The sequence below is a fragment of the Martes martes genome (genome assembly GCF_963455335.1).
Source record: "Martes martes genome assembly, chromosome: 9".
NCBI lineage: Eukaryota > Metazoa > Chordata > Mammalia > Carnivora > Mustelidae > Martes > Martes martes.
Window position 1 is genome coordinate 12,830,182 of NC_137896.1, and position 27,142 is coordinate 12,857,323.

At 50.0% G+C, this 27,142-nt stretch overlaps 1 protein-coding gene across 1 annotated transcript in view; it reads left to right on the plus strand.

Moving 5' to 3' along the window:
- Positions 1–23,569: 23,569 nt before the first annotated feature.
- The window catches only part of ZMYND8 (zinc finger MYND-type containing 8), a 125,100-nt gene continuing 121,527 nt past the window's right edge, over positions 23,570–27,142 (plus strand). The window contains exons 1-2 of the mRNA XM_080813054.1: positions 23,570–23,644; positions 24,327–24,560. Coding sequence (XP_080669180.1) covers positions 24,547–24,560 — 14 coding nt within the window. The 5' untranslated portion in view covers positions 23,570–23,644; positions 24,327–24,546. The remainder of the gene's footprint in view (positions 23,645–24,326; positions 24,561–27,142) is intronic.

Sequence of the window (27,142 nt, forward strand, 5' to 3'; positions counted from 1 at the left end):
CCCTGAAACTTCTCCATCACTCCAAAGTCATGGTGAAGATTCAGACTTCACTCCAAGTGGGCTGGGAGCCCCAGGAGGACTCTGAGCTGAGGAGGGATGAGATCTGACGGGTCAGCCTGTCACAGAGAACAGACTGTGGCCTGACCAGGGGTAGAAGCATGGTCCTGTCAAGGAGGCTGGCTGGGCTACCTAGCAGGAGGAGATAGCCGGGCGTTGAGGGACTAAGGGGGTGGCTTGGACTCCTGCTCCACAGGGTGTGGGGAGGGTGGCCCAGAGCAGCCAGATTCCGATTTATTTAGAAATGAGTCCTGGGGGGCACTTGGGTGGCTCAGTGGGTTAAGCCTCTGCCTTCAGCTCAGGTCATGATCTCAGGGTCCTGGGATGGAGTCCTACCTCAGGCTCCTTGCTCAGCAGGGAGCCTGCTTCTCCCTTTACCTCTGCCCCTGCTCCTGCTCTCTCTCGTTCTCAAATCAATAAAATCTTAAAAAGAAAGAAATCTCACACACACACACACACACAATCTTAAGAAATTAAAAAACAGAAGTGAGGCCTTAGGCTCTGCTGATAGGTGTAGGGGTATGTGTGGGTGTGTGTGTGCACGTGCGCATGCCTTCTTGCAAAGTCATACCTACCTCCAGGCAAGGATAGGGGCACCTGGGTGGTTCAGTCAGTTAAGTGTCTGCCTTAGGCTCAGGGCATGATCCCAGCCAGTGTCCAGGGATCGAGGCTCCCTGCTCACTGGGAAGCCTGCTTCTCCCTGTCCAGCTCCCCCAAGCTTGTGTTCCCTCTCTTGCTATCTCTGTCAAATAAAGAAATAAAATCTTTAAAAAAAAAAAAGAGGGGCGCCTCGATGGCTCAGTGGGTTAAGTCTCTGCCTTCGGCTCAGGTAATGATCTCAGGGTCCTGGGATCAAAGCCCCGCATCGGGCTCTCTGCTCAGCAATGAGCCTGCTTCCCCCTCTCTCTCTGCCTGTCTCTCTGCCTACTTGTGATCTCTCTGTCAAATAAATAAATAAAATCTTAAAAAAAAAAAGTTGTGGTAAAACATACATAATATACATAAATAATATACATAACATAATAACCATACATAATATAAATTTACCATTTTCCCCATTTTAAGTGTACAGTTCTGTGGATTAAGTACATTAACATGGTTGTACCACTGTCACTACTGCCCTTTTCCAGAACCTTCCCACCTTCCCATAGGGAAACTCCACAGGGATTAGATGTTAGGCCCTCACCCCCCTTCCTCCAGGCTGGGCCACCACCTTTCTACTCGCCATCTCTGTGGACTTGCCTATCTGTGAGTGGGCGCATGCGGCCTCCGTCCTTCTGTGTCTGGCTTCTGTCTCCTAGAGTAACCCCGCCAAGGCTCACCTGTGCAGGAGCAGGAGCGCCCAGACTCTCAGGCACCTCCTGCAGTCTGACCACTGGCCTACCCACCCCCTCCCCCTTGGTATCCACAAGAACCACGTTCACATCCTGATTCTGCCCTTTACTTGCTGGGTGACGCTGGATGAATCTCTCAGCCTCAGTTTCCCCATCTCTAATCAGAGACAACACCACCTCCTATCTTAGGGGTTCATTCCGATATTTACATGAGCCCATGCGGCTTTGCCCAGGCCCTGATGCCACTGGAGGAGTAAATCATCGCTGTCATAGACCTGGACATCCAAGCTCACCCAATATTTTTTTTCCAAGATTTTATTCATTTATTTGACAGATCACAAGTAGGCAGGGAGGTAGGCAGAGAGAGAGAGAGAGAGAGAGAGGAGGAAGCAGGCTCCCCGCCGAGCAGAGAGAGCCTGATGCGGGGCTCAATCCAAAGACCCCAGAATCATGACCTGAGCTGAAAGCAGAGGCTTTAACCGAGCCACCGAGGTGCCCCTCGCCCAATATTTTGTTTAAAAAGAGCATTCTGGGGCTCCTGGGTGGCTCAGATAGTTAAGCATCTGCCTTCAGCTCAGGTCATGATCTCCATCATCTCCATCCTGAGATCGAGCCCCACGTCGGGCTCCCAGTTCAGCAGGGAGTCGCTTCTCCCTCTCCCTCTGTCTCTTCCCCTGCTTGTGCTCTCTCTGTCTCTCAAATGAATAAATGAAAATCTTTTTTTTTTAATATTTTATTTATTTATTTCACAGACAGAGATCACAAGTAGGCAGAGAGGCAGGCAGAGAGAGAGGCGGAGGCAGGCTCCCTGCTGAGCAGAGAGCCCGATGCGGGGCTTTGATCCCAGGACCCTGAGATCATGACCTGAGCCGAAGGCAGAGGCTGTAACCCACTGAGCCACCCAGGCGCCCCGAATAAATGAAAATCTTTAAAAAAAAAAAAAAAAAAAGAGCATTCTGTATCTGCTACTCACTAGGCAGCACCCACATATACTGTCACTCTATCTTCTGGCTTTGTAAGTCAGCTCTCATATTGATGTTTGACTTCACCTCTTCCTATTAGATTCTAGGTTCTTTGAGAAATAGCTCTCTGCATGCCCTGAGGGCTGAACATTGAACTAATACAGTCGGGGTTTGACAAATATCTATTCTGCTAATGAACAGTTAAATCCTATCCCTCCTGCTGTCTTCCCAGCAGGATGGCCCCATCTCCATCAGAAGGAGCCACATCTGTTCCTTAGAATGCCCAGCCCCAGGCTGGGGACTTCCTCCCTAAGGACCCAGCCACCTCAGGTCTCACGCCCTGTGCGCTGTCACCCAAATCTGCCCCCATCCCAAAACATACAAAATGAAGCTCCTAAAAAATCACCTTTTTTTTTTTTAAAGATTTTATTTATTTATTTGACAGAGAGAGATCACAAGTAGGAGAGAGGCAGGCAGAGAGAGAGAGGAGGAAGCAGGCTCCCCGCTGAGCAGAGAGCCTGATGTGGGACTCGATCCCAGAACCCTGGGATCATGACCTGAGCCGAAGGCAGAGGCTTAACCCACTGAGCCACCCAGGTGCCCCAATAATACCAAATTTTAAACAGACACACCCCTTTGCTGGTATTTTCAGCAAAGCTTAAATACACAGAGACCCGTGGAGCCAGCAATTCCACTTCTAAGGAATTTTCCTGTGGGTAACCTTTGACCAAAACAGAGGAATAAGTGTATTTATTGTTGTGTTGTTCGTAATAGCCAAAGACTACAAACGCCCAAATGTCCCTCAGTAGGAGATGGTTAAATGAATGATACACAGTGCAATGGACACTCCACAGCCATTTAAAAAGAATAAAACAGGGGCGCCTGGGTGGCTCCGTCGGTGAAGCGTCCAACTCTTGATTTCAGCTCAGGTCGTGATCTCAGGGTCATGAGTTCAAGCCCCGAGTGGGGCTCCGAGCCCAGTGTGGAGTCAGCTTGAGATTCTGTCTTCTTCTCCCTCTGCCCCTCCCACTCGTGCACACTTTCTCTCTCAAATAAATAAATCTTTAATACAGAAATAAAATAAAATAAAACAAAACAGGCCTATGTGTATGGATAGGAAACAATTCTCCGAGATGGACCGACAAGGGCCAGGAGCAGGGAGCAGAGCAGTGTGGGTAACTTGTGGCTGTTCGTGTGAATAGGAGGGGGAGGGGAGGTCAAACCGATCCGGTGCTGGACAGACACAGGATCTTCCTGCTAACTGCTCTCTGGAGAGGGCCTCAGAGGGTCAGGGATGGAGGGAGACTTGGTTTTTCCCCAGATAAATTTCTGTATTAAAAAAAAAATTCTGGGGGCGCCTGGGTGGCTCAGTGGGTTAAAGCCTCTGCCTTCAACTCAGGTCATGATCCCGGGGTCCTGGGATCGAGCCCCATGTCTGGCTCTCTGCTCAGCGAGGAGCCTGCGTCCCTTCCTCTCTCTCTGCCTGCCTCTCTGCCCACTTGTGATCTCTGTCAAATAAATAAATAAAATCTTTAAAAAATAAAAAAATAAAAAAAGATTCTGTATTTTAATTTTTTACAACATACATGCATTTCCTATTCAAAATAAATGTTAGGGGTGCCTGGGTGGCTCAGTGGGTTAAAGCCTCTGCCGTCAGCTCAAGTCATGATCCCAGGGTCCTGGGATCGAGCCCTGCATTGGGCTTTCTGCTCGGCAGGGAGCCTGCTTCCCCCTCTCTCTCTGCCTGCCTCTCTGCCTACTTGTGATCTCTCTCTGTCAAATAAATAAAATATTTAAAAATAAATAAGTGTTAAATTAATATAATCTCTTTGTCCTGTCTTTGCCAGGAAGCAGTAAGGTTTGGACCTCATATGAACAGGATGCAGCATTCTTGAAAGGTTGAGAATTCTCAATCTGTTCTCTGCTGAATGATGTCAACAGAAGCCGAAAGACCTTGAGAGTTGAATTCAGGGATGATGTCTTTGCATAAATGCTCTATTGGCAACAGTCACTCCTGGCCCTTATAAGGAACTTCACCGTGTTCAAGGATGACAGCCTCTTTACTTTTCATGATCTCATGTATCCTGACAATGCTGGGGCTTACTGGGGCAGGCAGGGAACCTGTCCAAGGTCACACAATTGAAAAATGCCCAATTTTCAGCCAGACCTGAACCCACACCTTTCTCTGCTCCTTTCCCATGGCTGGGAGTGGCAAGCCTCTGAGACCCTCTGAGACATCGTATCAAGAAAGGTTGATCAAGTCCTGTGTGTCAGTCACCTGAATCTCAGTGGCCACCATATTCCCAGGACCCGGGGTCAGTACTCGGGCCTCACCCAGCCTGACTGGTCAGGAGCATTTGACCAGGGGGTCACTGCTTCCTCCTTCAAACTCTTGCTTCCTGGGGTCTTAGGACATCCCTGTCCTGATTCTTATCCCCTGTCACTGGAAACTTCTCATCATCTTTGTTGGCTCACTGTAGCCGAAACTTCTAGCTGTGGAGAGCCCCAGGGACTGGCCCTTGGACCGTCCTCTTGTCCCTAGAACCCCCTGTTCTAGACCATATATTGGTATTGTGGCTCCCCCCCCTTTTTTTTTAAGATTTTATTTATTTATTTGACAGACAGAGATCACAGTAGGCAGAGAGGCAGGGAGAGGGGGAAGCAGGCTCCCCACTGAGCAGAGAGCCAGATATGGGGCTCTATCCCAGGACTCTGAGATCATGACCTGAGCTGAAGGCAGAGGCTTTTAACCCACTGAGCCACTCAGGTGCCCCTTTTTTTTTCCTTTTAAAGATGTTATTTTTAAGTAATCTCTACACCCAAGATGGGGCTTGAACTCATAACCCTGAGGACGAGTGTCACATGCTCTACTGACTGATCCGGCCAGGCGCCCCTCTATTGTGGCTTTTGATACAATCTATATGCTGATGCCGCCCACATGTACGCCCCATGGCAAACTCCCCCTGCACCCCATTATCCAGTAGCCTAGGGGTCGGCTCCACCCGGAGGAGTATTAGCTCCGCCCTCCCCTCCCCTGTTCTCCCCCAGCCTGCCCTCCTGCTGCTGTTCTATCCTGCGGGCTCCACCCATGTCCTCCTGGCTGTTCTGGCCAAACACCACCCCCCCAACCCCGCTCCCCAAGCCGCCCATGCCTCTCTCCCACCCTGTCAGCTGAGCTTTCCAAGTAGAGCCGGAACCTTTCCCCTTCTCCCCCCATCACAGTCTCCACCCTCTCTGAGCCACCTTCACCTCAGGCCTAGAATATTCCAACAGCCTCCTCACTGGTCTCCCTCCTCTGCCCTTGCCCCCTCAGTCAATCTGTTCCCAGCCCCACTGCCAAGTTAACCACTCAGAACATGTCAGTCTGTCTCTCTTCTCTGCTGAAAAGCTGCCAGTGATTCCCTGTCTTATTTGGAATGAAAATGGAGCTCCTTCAGACAGCAACCCTGTTTGAAAAAGCCCTACCTGGGGCGCCTCGGTGGCTCAGGTTAAGCCTCTGACTTCAGCTCAGGTCATGATCTCACGGTCCTGAGATTGAGCCCTGCATCGGGCTCTCAGCTCTCTGCCTGCCTCTCTGCCTACTTTGATCTCTCTCTCTGTTAAATAAACGAATAAAATCTTTTAAAATAATAATAAATAAGGCCCACCTGTCCTTCTGTCCCTCCCTTCCTGGGTAGCCCACATTTATGCCCCACGGCATAAATTCTGACCTCATCCACCATATTTTCTTCCAGAACCTTCCAGCCCAGCGAGCTCCCTGCTGTTCCCGCAGCCTCGGCACTGTGACCTTGCACAAAGGTGCACAGAGAGACTCAGGATGTGCTTCTCGGCCTTGTGCTGGGACGTTTGGGGCTATCCTGGGCACTGTGTGACCGTCAGCATGAGGATTCCTGGCCATTCCCCATGAGTGTCTGTAACACCTCCCTGTCTCCAGAAATTGCCAAACATGGGAGGCAAAATCGCCCCAGGCTGGAAACCACTGCTCCACCTTCAAGGCCCTCCCCAGACACCCCCCCACTTCGTTCAGGCCCTGACTTAGCGGCTTCCTCCCTACTGTGGCCTCTGCCTACCCTGATTATCACTGCTGCCCACCCCAACTCCCCACCTCCCTTCCTGCTCTATTTTTTCTCCATAGTCCTCATCATCATTTTTTGTTTATTATCTGTCTCTTCTTTTTTTTTTTTTAAGATTTTGTTTATTTATTTATTTGACAGAGAGATCACAAGTAGGCAGAGAGGCAGGCAGAGAGACGGGGAAGCAGGCTCCCCGCTGAGCAGAGAGCCCAACTCGGGGCTCGATCCCAGGACCCTGAGATCATGACCTGAGCCAAAGGCAGAGGCTTTAACGCCCTGAGCCACCCAGGTGCCCCTATCTGTCTCTTAATAGGCCATAAGCTTTAAAAAACCAAGGATCTTTGTCTTTGCTGTATTCACGCTGTGTCCCCAGCACTTACAGCAGGACCTGGCACATAGTAGACACTTAATAAACACTTCTTGAAGGAACAAATAAACTCGAGGCCTTGTAACAGCTGTGCGAACATGAGACCGTGACCTTGAGAGACTCGTGTTCCATGTGGGTGCTGGGAGTCAACAGAGGAGTAAAGCCCATGCAGTGGGCAGGTGGTGATCAGAGCAAGGAAGAGAAATAAAGCAGGTGTACTGGTTTCCCAGGACTGCCCTAACAAATCACCACCACCTGGGTGGCCGGAAACAACAGATACTTAACTGTGTCACCGTTCTGGAAGCCAGAAGTCTGAAACCGAACTGTGGGCTGGGCCCTGAAGAAGAATGCTTCTAGCCCCTTTCTTGCTTGTGCCGGGTTGCAGGCAACTGTGGCTCTCCTTGGCTTGTAAGACGCCTCACTCCAAGGCTGTGTCTTCATAAGATCTTGCTGCGCTTTTCTTCATATCGTCTCTCCTCTGTGCCTGTCCGTCTCTGTGTCCAAATTTCCCTGTTATATAAAGACATCCGTCATATTGGATTAGGGTCACCCTGCTGACTCCATTTTAACTTGATTATCTCTGTAACGATCCTATTTCCGAAAAGGCCCCAATCTAAGCAATTGGGTGTGGGGATGCGGGTTGAACATATCTTTTTCCGGGGGGACACAGTTCAACCTGCCAGCAGCAGGGGCTGGGTTTGAAGGGTGCTGCTTCAGGGAGGGTTGGGGGGAGGCCTCTGAGTCGGTGGCATTTGAGCAGAGTCCTCAATGAAGAGGCCTGTGGACTTCTGCAGGAAGGGCGTTCCAGGCAGAGGGAACGGCCAGTGCAAAGCATTGGGATCAAGATGCTGGCCTCACAACGCTGTGGCTTAATAGATGAAAAAATCGAAAGGCTGGCACGCGGTCAGCCAGCTGTCAGGATTATTGCTATTATCTATCCTGTCCCCAGGCTTCGCCCCGGTGCCTGCTATGGGGCTGGGGTTCCAGAGTGAACTGGTCAGACAGCATCTGGTCTCGGTGGTGCTGAGGGCCTCGCTGGGGAGACCCAGAGCCAACAAGTCGATAAACAAGAGGAGCATGTGGTGTGATTGCTGATAACCCCCGTGCTCGGGACAGCGGTGTGATGTCATAGAGGGTGACTGCTGGGTGGGGCTGGGCATCTCCGGATAAAGCCTCTCAGAGAAGCTCTAGGATCTCTCCAGATGAGCACGTCGGTAGCGGAAGTCCATGGAGAAGTCCCCTGGTCAGGCTGAGATCCGTGACCAGGCTGGCATTGGTCACAGGGGAAGGGTCCCAAAGGTAAGGACCTAATAAATGCCTCCAAGTCACTCCTGGCTAATCACAAGAAGCGTGAATCCCCATGAAATGGGTCTCAAACCCTCAACTGTTATACCACCCTTCATGGCCATCTCATTCCTAGCACCGAAAAAAGAAAACATCGGTGGGAAATAGAAAATAATTCCCCGAGTCAGACCCCAGCATTCATGTTGGTCTTCAAGTCCAGGTAGGGGCCATTAAGAACAGGTACAGGGGGTGCCCTTGTTTACCCAGTGGCTGATTCTCCGGAGAGTTACTCAGTAAGTCCATCCTGTAGCTCTGTGTTCTCAAAGGGTTCTCCGGGTTGGATTCAACACATCTCCCCAGATACCCTAGAATATCCCTTTCTCCTGGGAATTCATTTATTCCCTTACTGTTTCAGGGCGATTTGCCAGCAAATGGTAGGGTATGGCAGGTGTTTAATGACTACTGAAAACAACTGTGGTGAATTAAGTTCTCAAGGTCCCTTCTTCCCAGTGAGAAAACAACCAGCATGGCTGTTTTGACATTCCAAGGTCGTGTTTCTTGCCTTTTGAAGCTACATTTTGTTGTTTTGCTTCATTTCAGACCCATTTAAGCTCAACCACCCCTTCCCGCACCAACCCCCCCGCCCCCTGTAGTTGGTGCTATGGAGAGAGCACAGGAAGGCAGATCCGGGCTCAAGACCCAGCACATGGAGACAGACAGAAAGAAAGGGAGACGGGAAGAGCACACAAGAGCCTTCACCCTCTTACCATGTCACGGAGACTCTGGTGGGCTTGTATTCACTGGTTCCGTAAACATTTATGCAGCACCTAATAAGGGCCAGGCACTGTGCTGGGCTCTGGGCAGCGGGTCGATCCCCAAACCCGAAGACAAGTCTCTGCCCTTCTGTAGCTTCCAATTTACTACATAGTCACACCCGATAGAAAGCCAAGAAGGGCTTTTAGTAGGAGAATCCTGGAGACTGGGGACTTGGCTTACTGGCCCTTCCTTGAAGTAACGGTCCTCAGTTTTCCGCCTCTGTAAAATGCACTCGGCCATCCTTGCTGCATAATTCTCACACGGGTTTGTTGGTGAGGGACTTAGAAGATGGTGTCCAGAAAAATGGAGTGGGAGAGAGCTGCAGTCTTTAACTGACCTTAAGTGGCTAGTTCTGTTCAGTCCCTTACCCAGAGGCAGAAATAGACCGAGGGGGCTGAGTGGTCCTTCCAAGAGGCTCGGGACTCCAAAACAGAAAGTCATCCGAGACCACACACTGCTGGGGAGAGTCTGATGGGACCAGAGGGTCAGGGGTGCCCGATGAAACATGGGATATACTTAGACTAGAAAAACTGTGCATTTACTTGAAATTCAACTTTAAATATGAGCATCCTGTTTTTTTTTTTTAAGATTTTACTTATTTATTTGACAGAGACACAGTGAGAGAAGGGACACAAGCAGGGAGAGTGGGAGGGGAGAAGTAGGCTTCCCACCTAGCAGGGAGCCCCATGTGGGGCTCGATCCTAGGACCATGACCTGAGCTGAAGGCAGATGCTTAACGTCTGAGCCACCCAGGCGCCCCAAGCATCCTGTATTTTTATTTGCTAACCTTGGCCACCCTCCAGAGGTTCTGATGTCAGGCTTGGGAGGCCTGGGGTCACCCTGGGACTACAGGCAACAGTGCTAGCCCGTTCCAGGGGCCGGGGCGCCAAAGGGGTGGGTAAGAGCAATGAGAAAGGGGCAGGGCAGCGAAGGCCCAGAAACCACGTGGTTTGAGGGGCTCGCTCCCCTGCAGGCATTGTGAGCTGTGTAGGCCTTGTACTTTAGGCTGACCCTGGGTCTTCAGGGCAGCCCTTCTGGGCCACGCCTGGTTTCCCTTGTCTTGCCAATCACTGTAGCTTCCTTTTTTTTTTTTTTTTAAGATTTTATTTATTTATTTGACAGAGAGATCACAAGTAGGCAGAGAGGCAGGTAGAGAGAGGGGGAAGCAGGCTCCCTGCTGAGCAGAGAGCCTGATGCAGGGCTCAATCCCAGGACCCTGGGACCATGACCCAAGCCGAAGGCAGAGGCTTTAACCCACTGAGCCACCCAGGTGCCCCTGTAGCTTCCTTTTGTAACCCGGGTCCCCTCATCAGGCTCCAGTGTTCTGGTGTCCTCATTAAAACTTCACTTTGCTCATGCTTTGACTTGAGAATTAGAGATCTGGTCATCCTTGCAGTTGACTCACGTGGCCATTTTCTGCTCAACATCCACCAAATTACTTTTGAGCACCTGCTATGTGCAGGAGAGATACAGAATTGGGCAAAACAGACACTAAATAAGAAACCAATCAGGGAATTTATACCCAGTTATTAAACTGGGTATTAAACTGGTAGTAGGTATTAAATGATGATTGCCATAAGCACCATGAGGGAAACATACAGTAGGGTGGCTGTGTCTGATTTATTGGGAAGTGGGTCCACAAAGCCTACCCTGAAGACATTAATTTTGTATTGGGTTTTGAAGGGTGAGTAGGAGTTACCTGATAACAACAGTGATACCCAAGTGGTGCCAAACACCGCTAAATAACCTTTTTTTGCTACAGGAACAAATTTAGTTCTGATGACACGCTGGGAGGCGTTACCCACATTGTGAAGGCTCAGAGAGGTTAAGTTACTTGCACAAGGTCACACAGTGAAAGGATGGAAGTGTAAGGATTTGAACCCAGGCAGCCTGGCCTCAGAGCCTTCCAAGCACTGGGAGCCCAGAGAGCAAGCTGCAGAAGGGAATCCCGCAGGCCCTCGAAAGCTTAGCGAAGAATTTGAGACTTTGGCCTGAGAACAATGGGAAACCTTTGAAGGGGTTTAGAGGTGGGGGTGGGGAGGGGGGGTGTGTCCTGGCCCAAATTGAAATTTCAAAAGATCCCTCTGGCCGCTCCGGGTGGGGGATGGGATCAGCCTGGAGCCCAGGGGCTGGTGGGAGGCTGTTCCCTTCCTGCCCAGATAACAGATAATGGTGGCCCTGGAGCCGGCCCACAGCTCTGCAGAATGGAGCTACGCGGCCGGAGTCGGCGATGGAAGCAGCTCAGGTAGATCCCACAGAGCCCTGGGCTGGGAGGTGGGAGAGGAGAGGTCAAGGGTGACATTCAAGTTTGGGGCTTCAGAACTGCACGGGAAGTGCCTGGGAGGGAGCGTGGTGGCCCAAGAGCTCCTGGGAGTTGGGTTTGGGTCAGACTGCCCCGTGTCTGAGATTTCTTTGTTTCTGGTGTGTTTTTGTTGTTGTCGTTGTGGCTACATCAGTTCCTGATTGCCTTGGAGTTTCGGTCCGTTTCCGTCCCCATCTCTGTAATGGTAGTTTCTTGGGATGTTAGAGGCCGAGAGGGCTTGGACTTCATTTTTCTTGCGAACATCTTGCTTTTCCAGATGGGCAGAGGACCTCATCTTTCTGTGCTTCGGTTTCCTCATCTGCAAAATGAGGGCAGGAACATCTGGTTCATAGAGTTGTCGGGACGATTCAGTTAATTAATACAGGAAGTGCGCTCAGAACAATGCCGGGCGTGCAAAGGCCCCACCGGCGCCCGCCGCTCTTCTGAGGCCGAGATGCTGGTGCTGGTGCTGATGGTGTTGTCATGACAATGAGGTTGGTGGAGGCAGGGGTGGCTGTAGGAGGAGGTTTAAGCCCATAGAAGTCACTCCAGTTACTTAGCAAGTTTATGTTTGGTACCCAGTTGTAAGCAAACTATTTATTTATTTATTTATTTATTTTTACATTTTTATTTATTTATATATTTGACAGAGAGAGAGAGATCACAAGTAGGCAGAGAGGCAGGCAGAGAGAGAGGGGAAAGCAGGCTCCCTGCTGAGCAGAGAGCCCGATGCGGGGCTCGATCCCAGGACCCTGGGATCATGACCTGAGCCGAAGGCAGAGGCTTTAACCCACTGAGCCACCCAGGCGCCCCAAGTAAGCAAACTATTTAAAGAGCATGTACAGGGACGCCTCGGTGGCTCCAATGGTTGAGCCTCTGCCTTTGGGTCAGGTCATGATCCCAGGGTCCTGGGATCGAGTCCCACGTCGGGACTCGGTGGGGAGCCTGCTTCTCCCTCTACCTGCTGTTCTCCCTCTACAGCCACTCCTCCTGCTTGTGCTCCCCACCCACCGACAAATAAGTAAATAAAATCTTAAAAAAAAAAAGTATGTACAGAAGCCTGAGGAATTACATTCACTCCAATGAACAAACATTGGAGAGACTCCCCATTGCCAGGCCTGCTTTAGACTCTGGGGTCACGCCAGGGAATATGAAAACGACAAGCTTCCTTGAAAAGTAAATGCAGGGCAGAGTTTCCAGAATGTGCGAAGTGCTGGGAAGAAAAGGAAACCACTTTTGTGAGAGGATGTGATCCCAGGGGGCCTCGTGGAGGAGGTGACATTGGGTCCAGGATCCAAAGCAGAAAGGGCATGTGCAAAGGTCCATAAGGGGTGCGTTCTAGTTGGCAGGAGACAACTGGCACATTTTGAGAACCCTGAGGTCAAGGTGGCTGGAGTGCAGGGAACAATTTAGGGGGAGAGTTAGTTGATTTATATTTCTACATATTGAAATATGTTGAAATTACTGGCATTTGACCTTTTAAATTCATGTACAAAGGACACCTGGGTGGCTCCATCGGTTAAGCATCAGCCTTTGGCTCAGGTCATGATCCCACCCAGAGTCCTAGGATTGGGCTCCCTGCTCAGCGGGAGCCTGCTTTTCCCTCTCCCACTCCCCCTGCTTGTATTCCCTCTCTCGCTGTCTGTCAAAGAAATAAAATCCTTAAAAAAAAAAATTCATGTACAGATTATGACCACAATTCTACCTGATAGATTCAGCAAGAAGGGGCAAAGCCAAATTAGGGAATTAGGGCCACGGCCAATCTGTTGAAGATCTCTTACAGAAACTGCTTTGTGGAGGAAGAAAAAGAGTCAGTGAACAAATACTTATTGAGCAACTACTATGCCCCAGGCCTGTGCTGGCCCAGGGAGTACTGGTGAATGGGTACACAAAGTCCCTGCCTCTGTACACAGACACACAGTCAACAAAGGAATAAGGTGCTAAATCCTAGGAAAGCAGTAACAGGCTGATGTCCCAGGAAACAGAAAATTTTCGGTATCCGATGGGTGGTCAGGAAAGGCCCCTCAGAAGAGGTGACATTTGCAGTGAGACCTGAGTCATGAGGGGAAGCCACCATGTAAGTTGGTCCAGGTGGAGGAGACAGCCTGTGCTCAGGACCTGAGGTAGGAAGAAGCCTGGAAGGGTGGAGGTGGGGGAGGTTGGGGGAGGAGCTGAGGAAGGAGGCCGGCAGAGCTGGAGGGGGGAGTGGGGCGGGGGTGGGGGGGTGGGGGAGTGGAGGGGGTGGGTCACCTGTGATGCATCGGAGAGCGGGGACCGGCCCACACAGCATTCTGCAGGCCGGGTTCAGAGAAAGCATTTTCTTCTGAAAGCCGGATTGCAAAGGGTTTCTGTAAAGGACCATAGTCATGTAGGCTTTGAGGGCCATGTTTGGTCTCTGTTGCAACTATTTGACCCTGGCCTTGTCACTGGAGTGTAGCCCTAGATAACAAATAAATGAACGCCTGTGCTGGTGTACCTGGAAAACTTGACTTACAGACACTACAAAATTTGGAGTTAGTTAATTTATGCATGCTCCAAATTACTTTTATGATTTTTTCAACCATTTTTTAAAAAAGATTTTATTTATTTATTTGACAGAGAGAGAGAGATCGAAAGTAGGCAGAGAGGCAAGGCAGAGAGAGAGGGGAAGCAGGCTCCCCGCTGTGCAGAGAGCCCAACTCAGGGCTCCATCCCAGGACCCTGAGACCATGACCTGAGCCGAAAGCAGAGGCTTTAACCCACTGAGCCACCCAGGTGCCCCTAAATGTTTTATTTTTAAGTAGTCTCTACACCCAACATGGGGGCTTGAACTGCCCCTCCATCCCCAAGGTCAAGATTTGCATGCTTTACCAACTGAGTCAGCCAGGCGTCCCTTTTTTGGACCATTTTAAAATGTGAGAAACCATTTTTAGCTTGAGGGCCAGAGAGCAACAGGTGGTTGGCCAGGTGATGTGGCCCGAAGACCGGAGTTTACGGACTCCTGTTCTGAAGTCATGGGAAGCCTTACGGAGAGTTTTGAGCGGGGGATTGAAAGGTTGTGATTTAAAATGGAAGGTATAGGGGTACCTGGCTGGCCTAGTAGGTGGGCATGCAACTCTTGATCTTGATCTTGACCCCCACGTTGGGGGTAGAGTTTACTTAAAAGAAAAAGGAAAGAAAATGGGAAGATACGAAGGCTCAGCATGATGCTAGAAAGTGGATGTAACCATGCAGAATGGAGCCCCCGTTTTGTTAAGTCATTCGTTAAGCACTGAGTTCCTTTTTTTTTTTTTTTAAAGATTTTATTCATTTCTTTGACAGACACAGATCACAAGTAGGGAGAGAGGCAGGCAAAGAGAGTGAGGAGGAAGCAGGCTCCCCGCTGAGCAGAGAGCCCGGATGCGGGGCTCCATGCGGGGCTCCATGCGGGGCTCCATGCGGGGCTCCATGCGGGGCTCCATGCGGGGCTCCATGCGGGGCTCCATGCGGGGCTCGATCCCAAGACCCTGGGATCATGACCTGAGCTGAAGGCAGAGGCTTTAACCCACTGAGCCACCCAGGCGCCCCTACCCATTTTTTAAGAACATTTTATTTATTCATGCAAGCTTGCAGGAGCAGGGGGACGGCAGAGGGAGAGGGACAGGCAGACACCCCTCTGAATACGGAACCCCATGCAGCTCAACATCCCAACATGGGCCTGGATCCCAGGACCCTAAGATCATGACCTGAGCTGAAGGTAGACGCTTAATCGGCTGAGCCACCCAGGTACCCCAAAATCTCAGTACCCGTTAAGCCGTCACTCCTCATCCCCTGTCTCCCCAGGCCCTGGTAACCTTCTGCCTTACGTCTCTATATCTCTATGGATTTGCCTATTCTGGACATTTCATAGAAATGGAATCCTAGATACGTGGCTTTTGTTTGTCTGTCTTCCTAGACAAAGCATCCTGATTTAAAGGTTCATTCATATTCTTGTGTGTCAGTGTTTCATTCCTTTCTATGGCTGAATAATAGTATTCCCTTGCGTGGAATACTTAGCCATTGGTTGATCCATTCATCCACTGATGGACAATGGGGTTGTTTTCACCTTTCGACTGTATCATGAATAGGTTGCCCATGGAAGGCTTTGAACAGGCAGGTGATGTCTTGTTACCGGATCCCTCCGGCAGGAGACCAGTTAAAACAGGATTCAAAGCCTTGACTTAACACTGTGTGATTCCCTGGGGGGTAGAACATGTACTCCTGGGAACCAGGGCAGAATTCCCAGACATTTCTATGGTGAAGGATTGGGAACTCCTGGGGATAGGCAGGAGCAGTCTTATAAATGGAATGGCAGCACCCATCAAAGGGATTAGGTGACTAGCAGATGAGCCACTTTCAAAAAACACTGAGGCCCGGCGCCCAGGCTGGCCCATGGTTGGGACTGAGAGGGCTTTTTGGGGTGATTGATTCTGTGGACCGAACTGGGGAGCCCGGGGAGGGGTCAGGCTGAGGGAGTCAAGAAGTTGGGTTTGTTTTGCTCAGTGGGAGGTCCCAGCAGCCCCCACGCTGAGAAGCCCCCCACAGGCTGGGAGGGGTATGTGCTCTGCTAGTGTGGGAGGTCGGGAGCCTGAGAAAGCAGGAAAGACACTGGACAGGAGGTGTCACCTGGGTTTGTAGGGTGGCTGTTATCCCAGTAAGTGACACATGGAGGAGGAATCATGGTGGGTCCTACTTGGGACACGCTTTCCAGCTTCACTGAAAAATAGAGGGAGATGAGGGGGAGAGTCAAGTATGGAGTCAGATAAAGAGGTCCTGATGGGGGGGGAGTCAGATAAAGAGGTCCTGATGGGGGGGGAGTCATGGTTGCGTGAATTGGTGGAGAATTGCTGAAGGTTTTTCGGAAACATCAGGAAAACTGATAGCAGCCAACATTTGTTTTGAAGTGCTTTGTGTGGCAGGTGCATGGAAATGTAAAGGGGGGTTATGGAAAGATAAAGAACATTCTGGAATATTTTGAGTCTGAGTAGTGGAAGGATTGCAGATGGAATGGTGACCTTGTCCCTGACTTTACCTCCACGCTCGACTCCTCTGCACCTCATTTCATGGCAGCCACACTTGGCCTTTTTTTGTGTCTCAGAAATAACAAGTTACCAAGCTCAGGCTTGCCTCAGGGCCTTTGTACCTGCTATTCCCACCACCAAGAAAGTTCTTAACCGTCTTTAGCTCAAATGTCACAGCCTCACTGGAGCCCTTCTTACCTGTGTAAAGCAGACGCCCCCCACTTCCAATCCAGTCACTTCTCTCTACCCTCACCCTGCTTTGTTTTTCTTCATAGCATCGATCTCAACTGGCTATTTTGTCTCTTATTCACGTATTCATTTAACTCTGGGTAACCTCCTTTGTTCAACCTACAGCTCCTTGAAAGCAGGAGCAACGGACATAAGTCTGGTGCTTCCAGGTCGAGGAAGTGCTCCACTTCTCTTTGTAGACTGCCTTGGTCAGCAGCAAGAAAATGCGGGTCCAGGAGTTAGATATGAGATTTGGGGTTCAGGGAAGAGGTCAGACCCAGCTACTAGATTTGGAATCTGCTGTGGCAGTAGATGAAATGGTTTCAAGGAAAGCAAAATCATCCAACATTTCTTGAGCAGGTACTCTGTGCCTGTGTTAAATCATCCCCACGCTGTCTGATGGAGGAATGATAATCCCAGTTTCTCAGACTTGGAAACTGAGGCACAAAAAAAGCAAAATCACTTGCTTAAGTTCATTAGGGAGGAAGCTTGGACCCCTACCCCTACCCACAGGCAGGCTGGCTCTAGAGGCCACACAGACAGTCGGATGGCCAAGAGAGAGCAGACTCTGAAGGAAGAGAAGCTTCAGCACTTGGAGGTGCAGTTGCTGGGCAGGGCAGTGTTTTGGAACCTCTGACGTGTCTGACATCAGATGCTAGTTATAGTTAGCATGAGATCGATGAACAGTGAACCCGAGACTAACTAGATTGTTGATGTTGGTTCTTGGAAGTGAATGAGGACTTCTTTTTCTTTTAAAAGATATTACTGTTGAAAATAATTTATTTTAGGGGCACCTGGGTGGCTCAGTGGGTTAAGCTTCTGCCTTCGGCTCAGGTCATGATCTCAGGGTTCTGGGATCGAGCCCCGCATCGGGCTCTCTGCTCAGCAGGGAGCCTGCTTCTCTCTCTCTCTGCCTGCCTCTCTGTCTACTTGTGATCTCTCTCTGTCAAATAAATAAAATCTTTAAAAAAATAATTTATTTTAACCAGCTGCATACAAATATGAAATGAACACGTTTTATGTATTTTATGTAACTCATTATTAATGAAGGCATGTGTATGACCGTCCAGCTAATTCAAAGATGGAGTCAAAGCCGTCCTCATACAGGAAATGCTGACATGAATTTATGAATAGATGCAAAAATTAGCAAGACTCCCCAATATCCACAAGCCAATAATCAGTTGCATTCCAGGGACTAAATTTGCATGTCTATGGATGGGATCCTTTGCATTAGTATTAGCCTTCTATTGGTGTCAGAGCTGTAAAAAGCCCAGAAACAATGAAAGGTGCAGGTGACCCAATTGGGATGCCTGGATGGGCCGCCCACTAATCTTCCTTTGGCTAGGTCATAGTCTTCCAGAATTTTCCTAATATTACATTTACTAATTTATTTTTGAAGAAGTAATACATTCATGTGGTTGAAATTCAAAAGGTATATAAGAGAAAAAAATCTCCTTCCCATTCCTGACTCCTGCCCACCCAGTACCCCTTGGATGCAAAGTATTAGCAATTTCTTTCTTTTTTTTTTTTTTTAAGATTTTATTTATTTATTTGTCAGAGAGAGAGAGGGAGAGAGAGAGAGAGCGAGCACAGGCAGGCAGAGGCAGAGGGAGAAGCAGACTCCCTGCCGAGCAAGGAGCCCGATGTGGGACTCCATCCCAGTCTGCTGGGATCATGACCTGAGCCGAAGGTAGCCGCTTAACCAACTAAGCCACCCAGGCGTCTCTGTTAGCAGTTTCTTATGTATGCTTCTAAGAAATCTAGTACATTATAAGCAAACCTTTTTTTTAAAATATTTTTTTAAAAAGATTTTATTTATTTGTTTGACAGAGAGAGAGAGAGACACGGGGACAGAGGAAATAGAAGCAGGGGGAGTGGGAGAGGGAGAAGAGGGCTTCCCGCTGAGCAGGGAGCCTGATGCGGGGCTCGCTCCCAGGACCCTGGGATCATGACCTGAGTCGAAGATGGATGCTTAGCGACTGAGCCACCCAGGCGCCCCTTTTTAAGATTTTTTAAAAGATTTAATTTATTTTAGATTTTATTTATTTATTTGACACAGATTGAGAGAGAGAGAGAGTGAGAGAGCGCGCACAAGCAGGGGGAGCTGCAGAGGGAGAAGCAGGTTCCAGGTGGAGCAGGAAGCCATTGGGGGGCTCGATCCCAGGACCCTGGGATCATGAACTGAACTGAAGGCTAAGGTTTAACCGACTGAGCCACCCAGGCGCCCGAGAAGTTTTCGTAGTAGGAGGGAACTATTGATAGTTCCTCAGCTTCCTCATCAAGGAAATGGGTTGATGAATATATGGTGAATATATGGGGCCCATCTTGCAGGTTTGGGAGGATAAGTGCTTTGAATAGCACTGGACACAAAGCTTGGAGCGTGCCAGCCAGTGGGATTTATCCTTACCCTCCTTTGGAAAGTTTGATGTTGAGAATAGGAAGAAAAATGATTTGGAAGCCTCCAGAAATTTCTTTTTTAAGAGTAATCAGAGGGACGTGGTAACAGCAACTGCATGAGTGCTCACCATGTCTTGTGTGGCGACTCGTGCTTGACCACCCTGATGCAGTGAATTTCCCGGTGGGTATTATTATTGGTCCCATTGTACAGATGAGGAAATCAAGGCACAGAGAATTCCATACCTCAAGCCAGGCGGGGCAGCTGGCTAGTGGGGCAGCAAGATTCACACCAGACATCAGACAATCTGATGCCAGCAGCCATGCACTCAGTCACTGCACGGTTCTGCTTCTTGATGTGGAAAGAGAAAAGGTTAACGTGGAAGAAGAGGGCTCTGAGGCGCGGGGCGGGGGTGCAGTCTGGGAGGGCGTGGGGAGGGGAAGACATGGTGATGGCAGAGAAGGCAGGAAGGCCGATCTGTGTAGGCCCAGGAGGAATCAGGACTTGTATTAGGTGGCTTGGGGAGCAGGGGAGATGGTCTGGGGGAGGGGAGTAGGAGAGCAATGGGGAAGGGCTGGAGGAGGGAGGGGGATGGTTAGGCGGTGGAAAGAACAGATGGAGGAGGCTCAGGGTGCCGGGAGGAGAGTGAGCAGAGTGAGCCCTGGGAGCGGAGAAGGACGCAGTGGAGTCAGGAATCAGGAGCAGGGCACTGATCTGGTGGGCCATTTTTACCCCTTGGGTGGGATCTACTGACGGGTTTTGAACTGAGAAGGGATGAGGTCTAACTTCTTAGCAAAGGATTGCTTGCAGCCTGCGCATGTGTGTAAATACTCCAGTTTCTTCCCAGTCTAACTCCCTTGCCCCCGTTCAGGTAGGAGACCAGGAGGGGGTGCTCAGGTGGGAGACGAGTGCACCCGTCCAGGTGGGAGGTGGCGTTTAATTGAGCTCTGCCACTTGTAGGGCACAAAGGTGAAGAATTCACACCAGGCTCTGCCTTCCTAAAGCTCTTGGTTTACAGCAGGCTTTCCTAGCCTTGGCGTTAGTGATACTCAGGGCTGGCTAGTTCTCTGTTGTGGGGGGTGGGGGGGGAGCTGTCCTGTGTTTGGTAGAGTGTTTAGGACCGTCTAGATCCTAGTAGCAGCCCCCTTCCTCCAGAAGGGACAGCCTAAAATGTCTCCTGACATTGCCACTGGTCTAGTGGGACAAAGAAACAAACAGGAAATAAACATGTGCTCCTTTTTCCATAACGGTAATTGCTGGGGAGTAAAGATAGCAGGTCAGGGGAGGTCCTGAATCATCGTCCTTCTGATTTTCCTTTTCTTCCTGCATCCCTTAAGTCTCTCCGCACCCACACCGCGGCCATCTGCCTGATGGTCATGTACCCCGCACCCCTCCCCTCCTCTCCACCTGCCCTTCCCTCCTCCCTCCGTTTTTTGGATCCTACCAACCAGCCCCTCCTAGGAAGAAGTTTAAAAAAGAAAAGAAAAAAAAAAAAAAGCCTTCCGGAGGGCACCTCTTCTCCAAGGTAGGGACAAGTCCTAATTACGTCTTTGTGGCTGTAACATGACTCGGTCAGTTCCATGCTCTGAAGGTGAGCCCTTCTGTCACCATGCCTGAAGCCGGCCTCGGTTCCAATTGGCCAAAAAATAACAAAACAAAACAAGATATTTAAAACACTTCCCTGCCTCAGTCCCGCCCGGTTCACATAACGGACAGGCGGCCTGCCGCTAGCTCGAGGCAGATAACTCGGAGTGTGCTTATTTTCCTAGTCCGGGAGCGGGCTATCTTGGGGATGCAGCTTGCCGACGCTGTTCTCCCGCTGCTCGGCTGGCTGCAGGCCAGCGGGAGTGGAGAGCCGTTTCAGTAAGGCCTCCTCGGCAGTCAGTTGCCTGGGGAAGGGAGCCGGGTGAGCCCTTCCTCTCCTTTGAGGCCGGCTTTATCACTGAGACACTCCGTCTGGCTTCCGTAAGCCTGATTCTGTCTCCTGATTCTCTCCATCCCCTGGGAATATTAAGAGAGACATGTTTTTAATCTCTTTTTATGAGTTCATTGCTTATTAATTTCCCTACCTCAGCACTGTGGACATTTTGGACAGCATAATTCCTTGTCGTGGGGTGTCTGTTCCTTGCTGTAGGATGTTTAGCAATGTTCCCTGCTCTCAACCCACCAGATGCCAGTAGCACCTCTCCCCCCAAGTGTGACAGCCCCCAAGTCTCCAGACATTGCCACAGATCCCCTGGGGGGCGGCTAACCCACCCCTAGCTGAGAACCACTGATTTCCAGGAATATAAAAAACCTCATTTTAGAGATGGCAGAGTGCTTAACATCTTGCTGGAGGCTTGTAGGGAGAGAGGAGCTTTCTCTGGGCCTTAAATGAGTCTGAGCTGAAGATCTCCCAGCTCCATCGTTCAGTACTTAAAACTTATTCTCAGAGGAGTCCATCTCCTAAAAGAAGACGCAGATCTTGCCGTTCTTGGTAGATTTTGGCCTTGTTTTCTGCTCTGCTTGGCTCGGCTTCTCTTCGGTCCTTTTCTTTAGAGGAAGGTGAAGATACTGAGTTTAGGGCTGTGGAGTCCTAACTGGGTTGGAAATCTGGTCTTGGGCACCTGCCAGCTGTGTGACCTTGTGCTTCTCACTTCACCTCTCTGGGCTGGGTTGCAAATCTCCAGCAATGCTCCATACCTCATGGAGTCATCAGTGCATAGCGGGCCCAGGGCAAGCATGCCGGGGCTGTTGGGGCTACTTTGTGTAAGGGGGTGTTTGAGAAGGGCCACGCAATGATCTCTGGATCGAGACTGGCAACATGGGTTTATTTCTCGCCTATCAGCCACATTCCATCAAGCACAGGATTGGCCCTTAGTAGGCCTGGCCCAGGCTTCCTTTTTCAATCCCTGTCCCTCCCAGGATTCCATCTGCCACCATACCTTTGTCTCTGTCCCCAGCCCAATCGCTGTCTTTCTGATAACCTCAGACCTGCCCGAATGCCAATAGCATTCCTCAGACAGAGCATAGCTGCCAGAGTACGTGGGCAGCTTCCTGCTCTTTGCCCCAGAAAACATTTCAAGTGATCAAGTGATCAGAGGGGGGTGGGGGAAGCGAGCAGGACGCTGCAGCTGCTTATGCAACAAGCTTTAATCCCTGGTTAAAATCCACCCCGAGCACCGGTGGCGTATTTCATTTCCTCACTGGGTCATGAAGCTGGTGGCACACGAGATCTGCCACAGACTCAGAGACACGTCTGTTCCCCCAAAAGCTGCACCCGCAGAGGTAGACAGTGTTCCCTAGGGGATGGTGGGGGAAGGCTGCTGCCCACGCCGCCAGGAGGGACAGCACAACAGCACCGTCTGATTAGCTCTGGCCTCCACCTCTTGTCCCTGACTTGGTGTCCCTGTACTCGGTTCCACCCGCAGGAAGAGGGGGCCCCTCCCTTCTAGGGAGGCCCAGGCCTGTTGTCCCGAGTGCTGGACCCTTGTCAGGCCTGGTGATGGAGGTGTCCTTCCCTGCATCTGGGCCTCTTTCCAATACGCAACAGCAACAAAATCCCCTTCCTTTTCATAAAGCTGGGCCCTGCCCCTGCGGTACGTTCCGTGTGGATTCCTGGCTTGTTCTTGTTTGATATAAGATTCCCAGCCAGGAAGAATTTATGTGCACGAGGTGGGCATCTGTTGTCCATGTGGGGGGGGGTGGGGGCAGGGAGAGCAGGCGATCAGCGCTCCGTTTTCTTTGTGGGAACGAACGGTGTGGGACCAGAAAGCCCACGAGTCCTAATTTTAGGAGGAGAGGGGAGACTTTATTGGGCCATAGTTTTACCTCCTGGCATATGGCTGCGTCACCTCTGGAAGCTTTCTCCAGCCTCTGAAGAATGGTGTTTATTTAGCTTCTGTTGTTCCAGCTTGCTGTTTAAAAAAAAAAAAAAAAATCTTGTTAATTAAGCACCTTGTCTTTGAGGGGGAAAAAAAAAAGCAAGCAAGCAAGCATGGACATTTTAAGATCCTTCTGCATTTGCCTTTTCTTTCTCAGGGTACAGACCAACTACAAAGGCAGCTTTCGGGAGGAAACAGGCAGAGACCTCCTAATACTATTGAAATGGGTGGAATTATAAGTAGCTCCGAAAAACTAGTTAATATTTTACTGGGGAGCAGTGCCAGAGATGGGGGTGGGGGGCTGCCAAGAGTAGGTCTGTGTGTGAAGTCCCTATTCCATCTGCCTTAGGGGACGAAAAGAAGCCGTTCTCTGTGGAAATAAATTTAAGCAGGAATCCTTATAAAGCTCATGGGATTTGTCTGCCCACCGAGGGCCCAGCTCCCCAAGAACATACATACAGGGATGATTGTGGCAGGAAGGGCTAAGCTGTGGGTGTAGGCCTGGCTAATAATGGGGGTTCTTGTTCCCTCGCTGGGCTTGACATCTTTCTTTCTCCCTCTGGATTTAAATGGCTTCTCAGACCGAGAGGCACTGCCTGTGCCCTGGATTCAGAAGGTACACGCCTCCTTGGGAAGCAAAGGCGAGAGACAGCGGCTCACTCTCTCTCTCTCTCTTTCTGCATCTGCCGGGAGAGCTGCAGCTGGTATTTTTCCACAGGCCTTTTTTGCGCTCTCAGGGCCTAGTTTTTCCCAGCCAGGCCCAGAGTCCGAGAGAGGGTTAATAGGCAGGAAGCTGAAGGCATTGCAGACTAATACGGAAGTCAGATTTTTGTTTAACTGACAGGTTTAGCAGGCCTCAGTGGTGGGGGAGGGGGCCGGGAGGGGAAGGGAAGTTTGTAGATCTAGGCATGTGGCCTGCTAGGAGCGCATTTGGCTTTTCTTAGGGTAAGGACGGAGAGGGGGGCCCCCATGGGCATCCTGGCAGGGAGGCAGGAACCCATTTTGGTTTTCCTTTGAGTCCTGGGTGAGGGGGGGTGAGAAGTTAGATTCTCCGCGGGCAAATGGCTCTCTGGCCTGCTTTTCCAGGAGGCGTTCTGACAATGACTATGCAAACTTGACCACTCTGCTCCCCCCCTTTCTTCCCAGCAGCCCGAGTCCTCTCCTCTGAGAAGCCAGGGCTGCCCTGCAGCGATTTCCGGGGCTCGCTGTCCCGTCTGTGTTCCCTCAGCTCCTCAGAGGCCTTCCTCAAACCCCTTTTTCTTAACCCCCGCTGGCTGTTTCCCTGGGGCTCCCCACTCCTCCGCTTCCCTCCGCCCCCCCGCCCCTCCCCCCCTTCCGGGGGAGAACCACTCTGCTGGATTGTTCTAGAAAAGGGCCAGGCTTCCTCCCAGCCGAGAGCCGCTTCTGTGGGGGCAGGTGAGGGTGAGCCCTTTCAGCTCACCCCAAAAACTCCCTTCCCAGTGGCATCCGGGCCTCAGGCTTTGCTGGAGCAGGTCAGGCTGGCTGCACTGGTTTGCCCGTGCCGGGAAATCGAGCCAGGGTGTGGGAGAAGTGCGTCTGGGGGCCCCTTTCCCAAGTTTTTCTTGCAGCAAAAGGCCTAGCTTAGCCTGTCTTTTTCTATGCACAGGATGGCTCTTGCTCACCAGAGCCTCACAAAGATAATCGCTCAGGAAGTGTTTCAGCCAATCCCGGGCGGCCTTACACTCCGATTTGCCGGGGCAGCCAATCGGGGATGAGCTTTTATTAGGCGGCCAGATCATCAAGCCGAAGTGCCAAACCCTTTTTCTGTGAGAACTAGGAGCCTGTCCTCCATGTTTTATAAGTATTGACATTACACAGTGTTAACAATGCATCCACAGAGGTAAGCTCGACTTTTTAACCATCTTTTCTCCCCCTCCCTCTGAGACATCCGAATTGTGGGCGAGCAGTGTGATTTCTCTGTGGCTGGCCGTGCCACACTCACCCCCACAGCACTTAGGTTAACTTGGAACTGTTTAGAGAGAATTTTTTTGCTTTCTTGGGTCACATGGCTAAGTAGCCATTAGCCATAGCTTGATTTTGCAAACTAGCAAAGGCCTGGCACACCTTTTCTTCACCAGGACATGGTGTTTCTGGAATAGTTTGAAGCTAGATCCTGGAATGCCAAAAAAGAAGCTTTTTTTTTTTTTTTTTTCCTTCCTTCCTCTTCTCTCTCTTTCTCTCTTTCTTTCTCTGTCTCTCTCTCTGTCTCTCTCAGCAGTTCTCCCCCACCCCCCCCCTGCACTATTGTCTTCTCCTGTGTCACATGCCTGCTGGGGGAAGAAAATGGAAGGTAAGCAAGCAGGCTCCTCTCCAAGGAGAGCTCATGGCAGACAGCAAAGCAGGCAAGTTTACCTCTCCAAAGAGGTTCTGGGAAGGCTGGAGTAAGTTCTGACAAGAGAGGACGTGTGTTTTAAAAAGAACCAAGCCCTCAGCAGAGCAGTGCTAAGGAGAGATCCTGGCTCCTGGGGCCTAGGTGGGTGATGGTGTGTCTTCATGGTCTGTTCTCTCCCTGTAGGGCTGCTGCACTTGAAACTACATTGTTCAGCCTTTTTTCCTGACTTCTGTTGATACAGAGTGTTCTTCTGCAAGCCAGCCTACAGCCAGCAAATGTTTCTGAAAGTGTTTTCTAGGCTTTGGAGGAAGTTTTTGGAGTAGGGATGGGGATGGGGGGGGGGCTGTGTGTAGAGGGGGAGGGAGGTTGGACAACATCCTGCAACAGATCTGTGAGGACTCTTTTTGAATCCCTCAGCTTTCTACTCTTGCATGATTTTCAATGAACTAATGCCTCTTTTCTCCTTGTTTTCATTTTCTTTTCCCTCTTTTACATTGTATCATCCTCTGTCCTTCTGGGTGATGGAGCGCAGAGGAAATAAAATCCTATCTGTGGCTCATGACAGCATTCCATATTCAGTTGTTGGGTTGTGTTGTTGTGTGTGTGTGTGTTTAATAATCCCATGTAACTGTTTAAAAAAAATTTCCTTTTTGATCAAGTCCCAAATCTGCCAGCCTGTTCTCTCTTCTTAACTGTGGAAAAATGAGACGGTTGCTTGAACATTTGTTGGGTAAGTAAAGCAATCCATTTCCTCTGTGACCATGTATAAAGAGTTTGGCGGACATTTGGGGTCTGTTTGTAACAGAGGGTCTTGGCTACAGCAGTTGGTGGTGGTGGTGGTGGTGGGGGCTTTCATTAGCAGGAACCAAATTAGGGCTTTTTAATAGTGTCTTGATTTTAGGTGACTGTTTGAATCCACTGTTTTTCCTGATAACCTGCTGCTAGGATTGAAGATCACACTTCCTGTTTACCCTCAGACAGGGGAGAAATGTTCAGTTCATTGTGACTTGACTGGAGACCTTTAATTGGGATTGTGTGGATGTTAGCTAGAACTCTGGGTAGGTGATCTGCTTGTGAAATGTAACGACAGTGCTTGTTCTTAGTGTCACAGAGCCTGAAACATGGGTGAGGGTAGGACCTGGTAGTGGTGGTGGTGTGTGGGGGCAGGGATGTCAGCACTCCCTTTTAGGGTACTTGTAGCGTAAAATCCCACCCACCACCAAACTTGGTTTGCCTTGGGACTCCTTGCACAACAGATTTGGCCTTTTCCCAAGCCTGACCCACACATCTGTATGCACGCTTGCCTTTACTTATGATTTATTTCTCACTTTTTACACTTGCCCTGATCTCTTAATGCTGTAGCTAGAACTTACGAGTGGGAAAAAAAAGTAGACGCTTGTTTAGCGTCAGCTTCGGAATTTGCCCAGAAGTTCACTACATAAATTTCCAGCCTGGAGACCAATCTAGCATGACTGTAAATGCTGGAAATATATTCAATTGTTGTGTTATGCCAACTTTATGGAGTCAGTAATCTGTTTTCCTTTAAGTTAGTGTCCAGGCACCCACCTTGTAGCATCAGTAGGAAAAAGGCTCATTTAATAACGAGAAATGTACCAGTTCTGAGTTAAGAAAAGTCAGTGGCGAGGCCAGCTTTTCGAGTTAAGAAGTGCAGGCAGTTAATGATGTTGTGTACTTAAAACTGAACAGTACTACTACCCCACACAAGTCAGTCCAGACACTTAGCTATTTTCTTTGTTCTTATCTCCTTATATAATGGAAATTATATATTGAGGTTCTTGTGGCCTCCCTAGAAGCAGTATCTAATCACAAGACTCCTGGTTTGGTGCCTTCAACGTTTGCATAATGGTGTGTTTGTTGGGCTGGAAGGAAACCTAAGGGCAAGGCATTTGTCCTTTAAAAGCTTGCATTAAAATGGCTCCCACAGGTTTGCAAAGCCAAGGTCTGTTTTCCTATGTGCAGTCCCAGCAAGTTCCCAGCCCTGGACCAAGCTGGCCGCTTTCCTCTGGTACTGTGGCCACCACCAAGCATGAGTCTGTAAAAAGTTAATTGCTTCCAAAGTAGCTTATTTC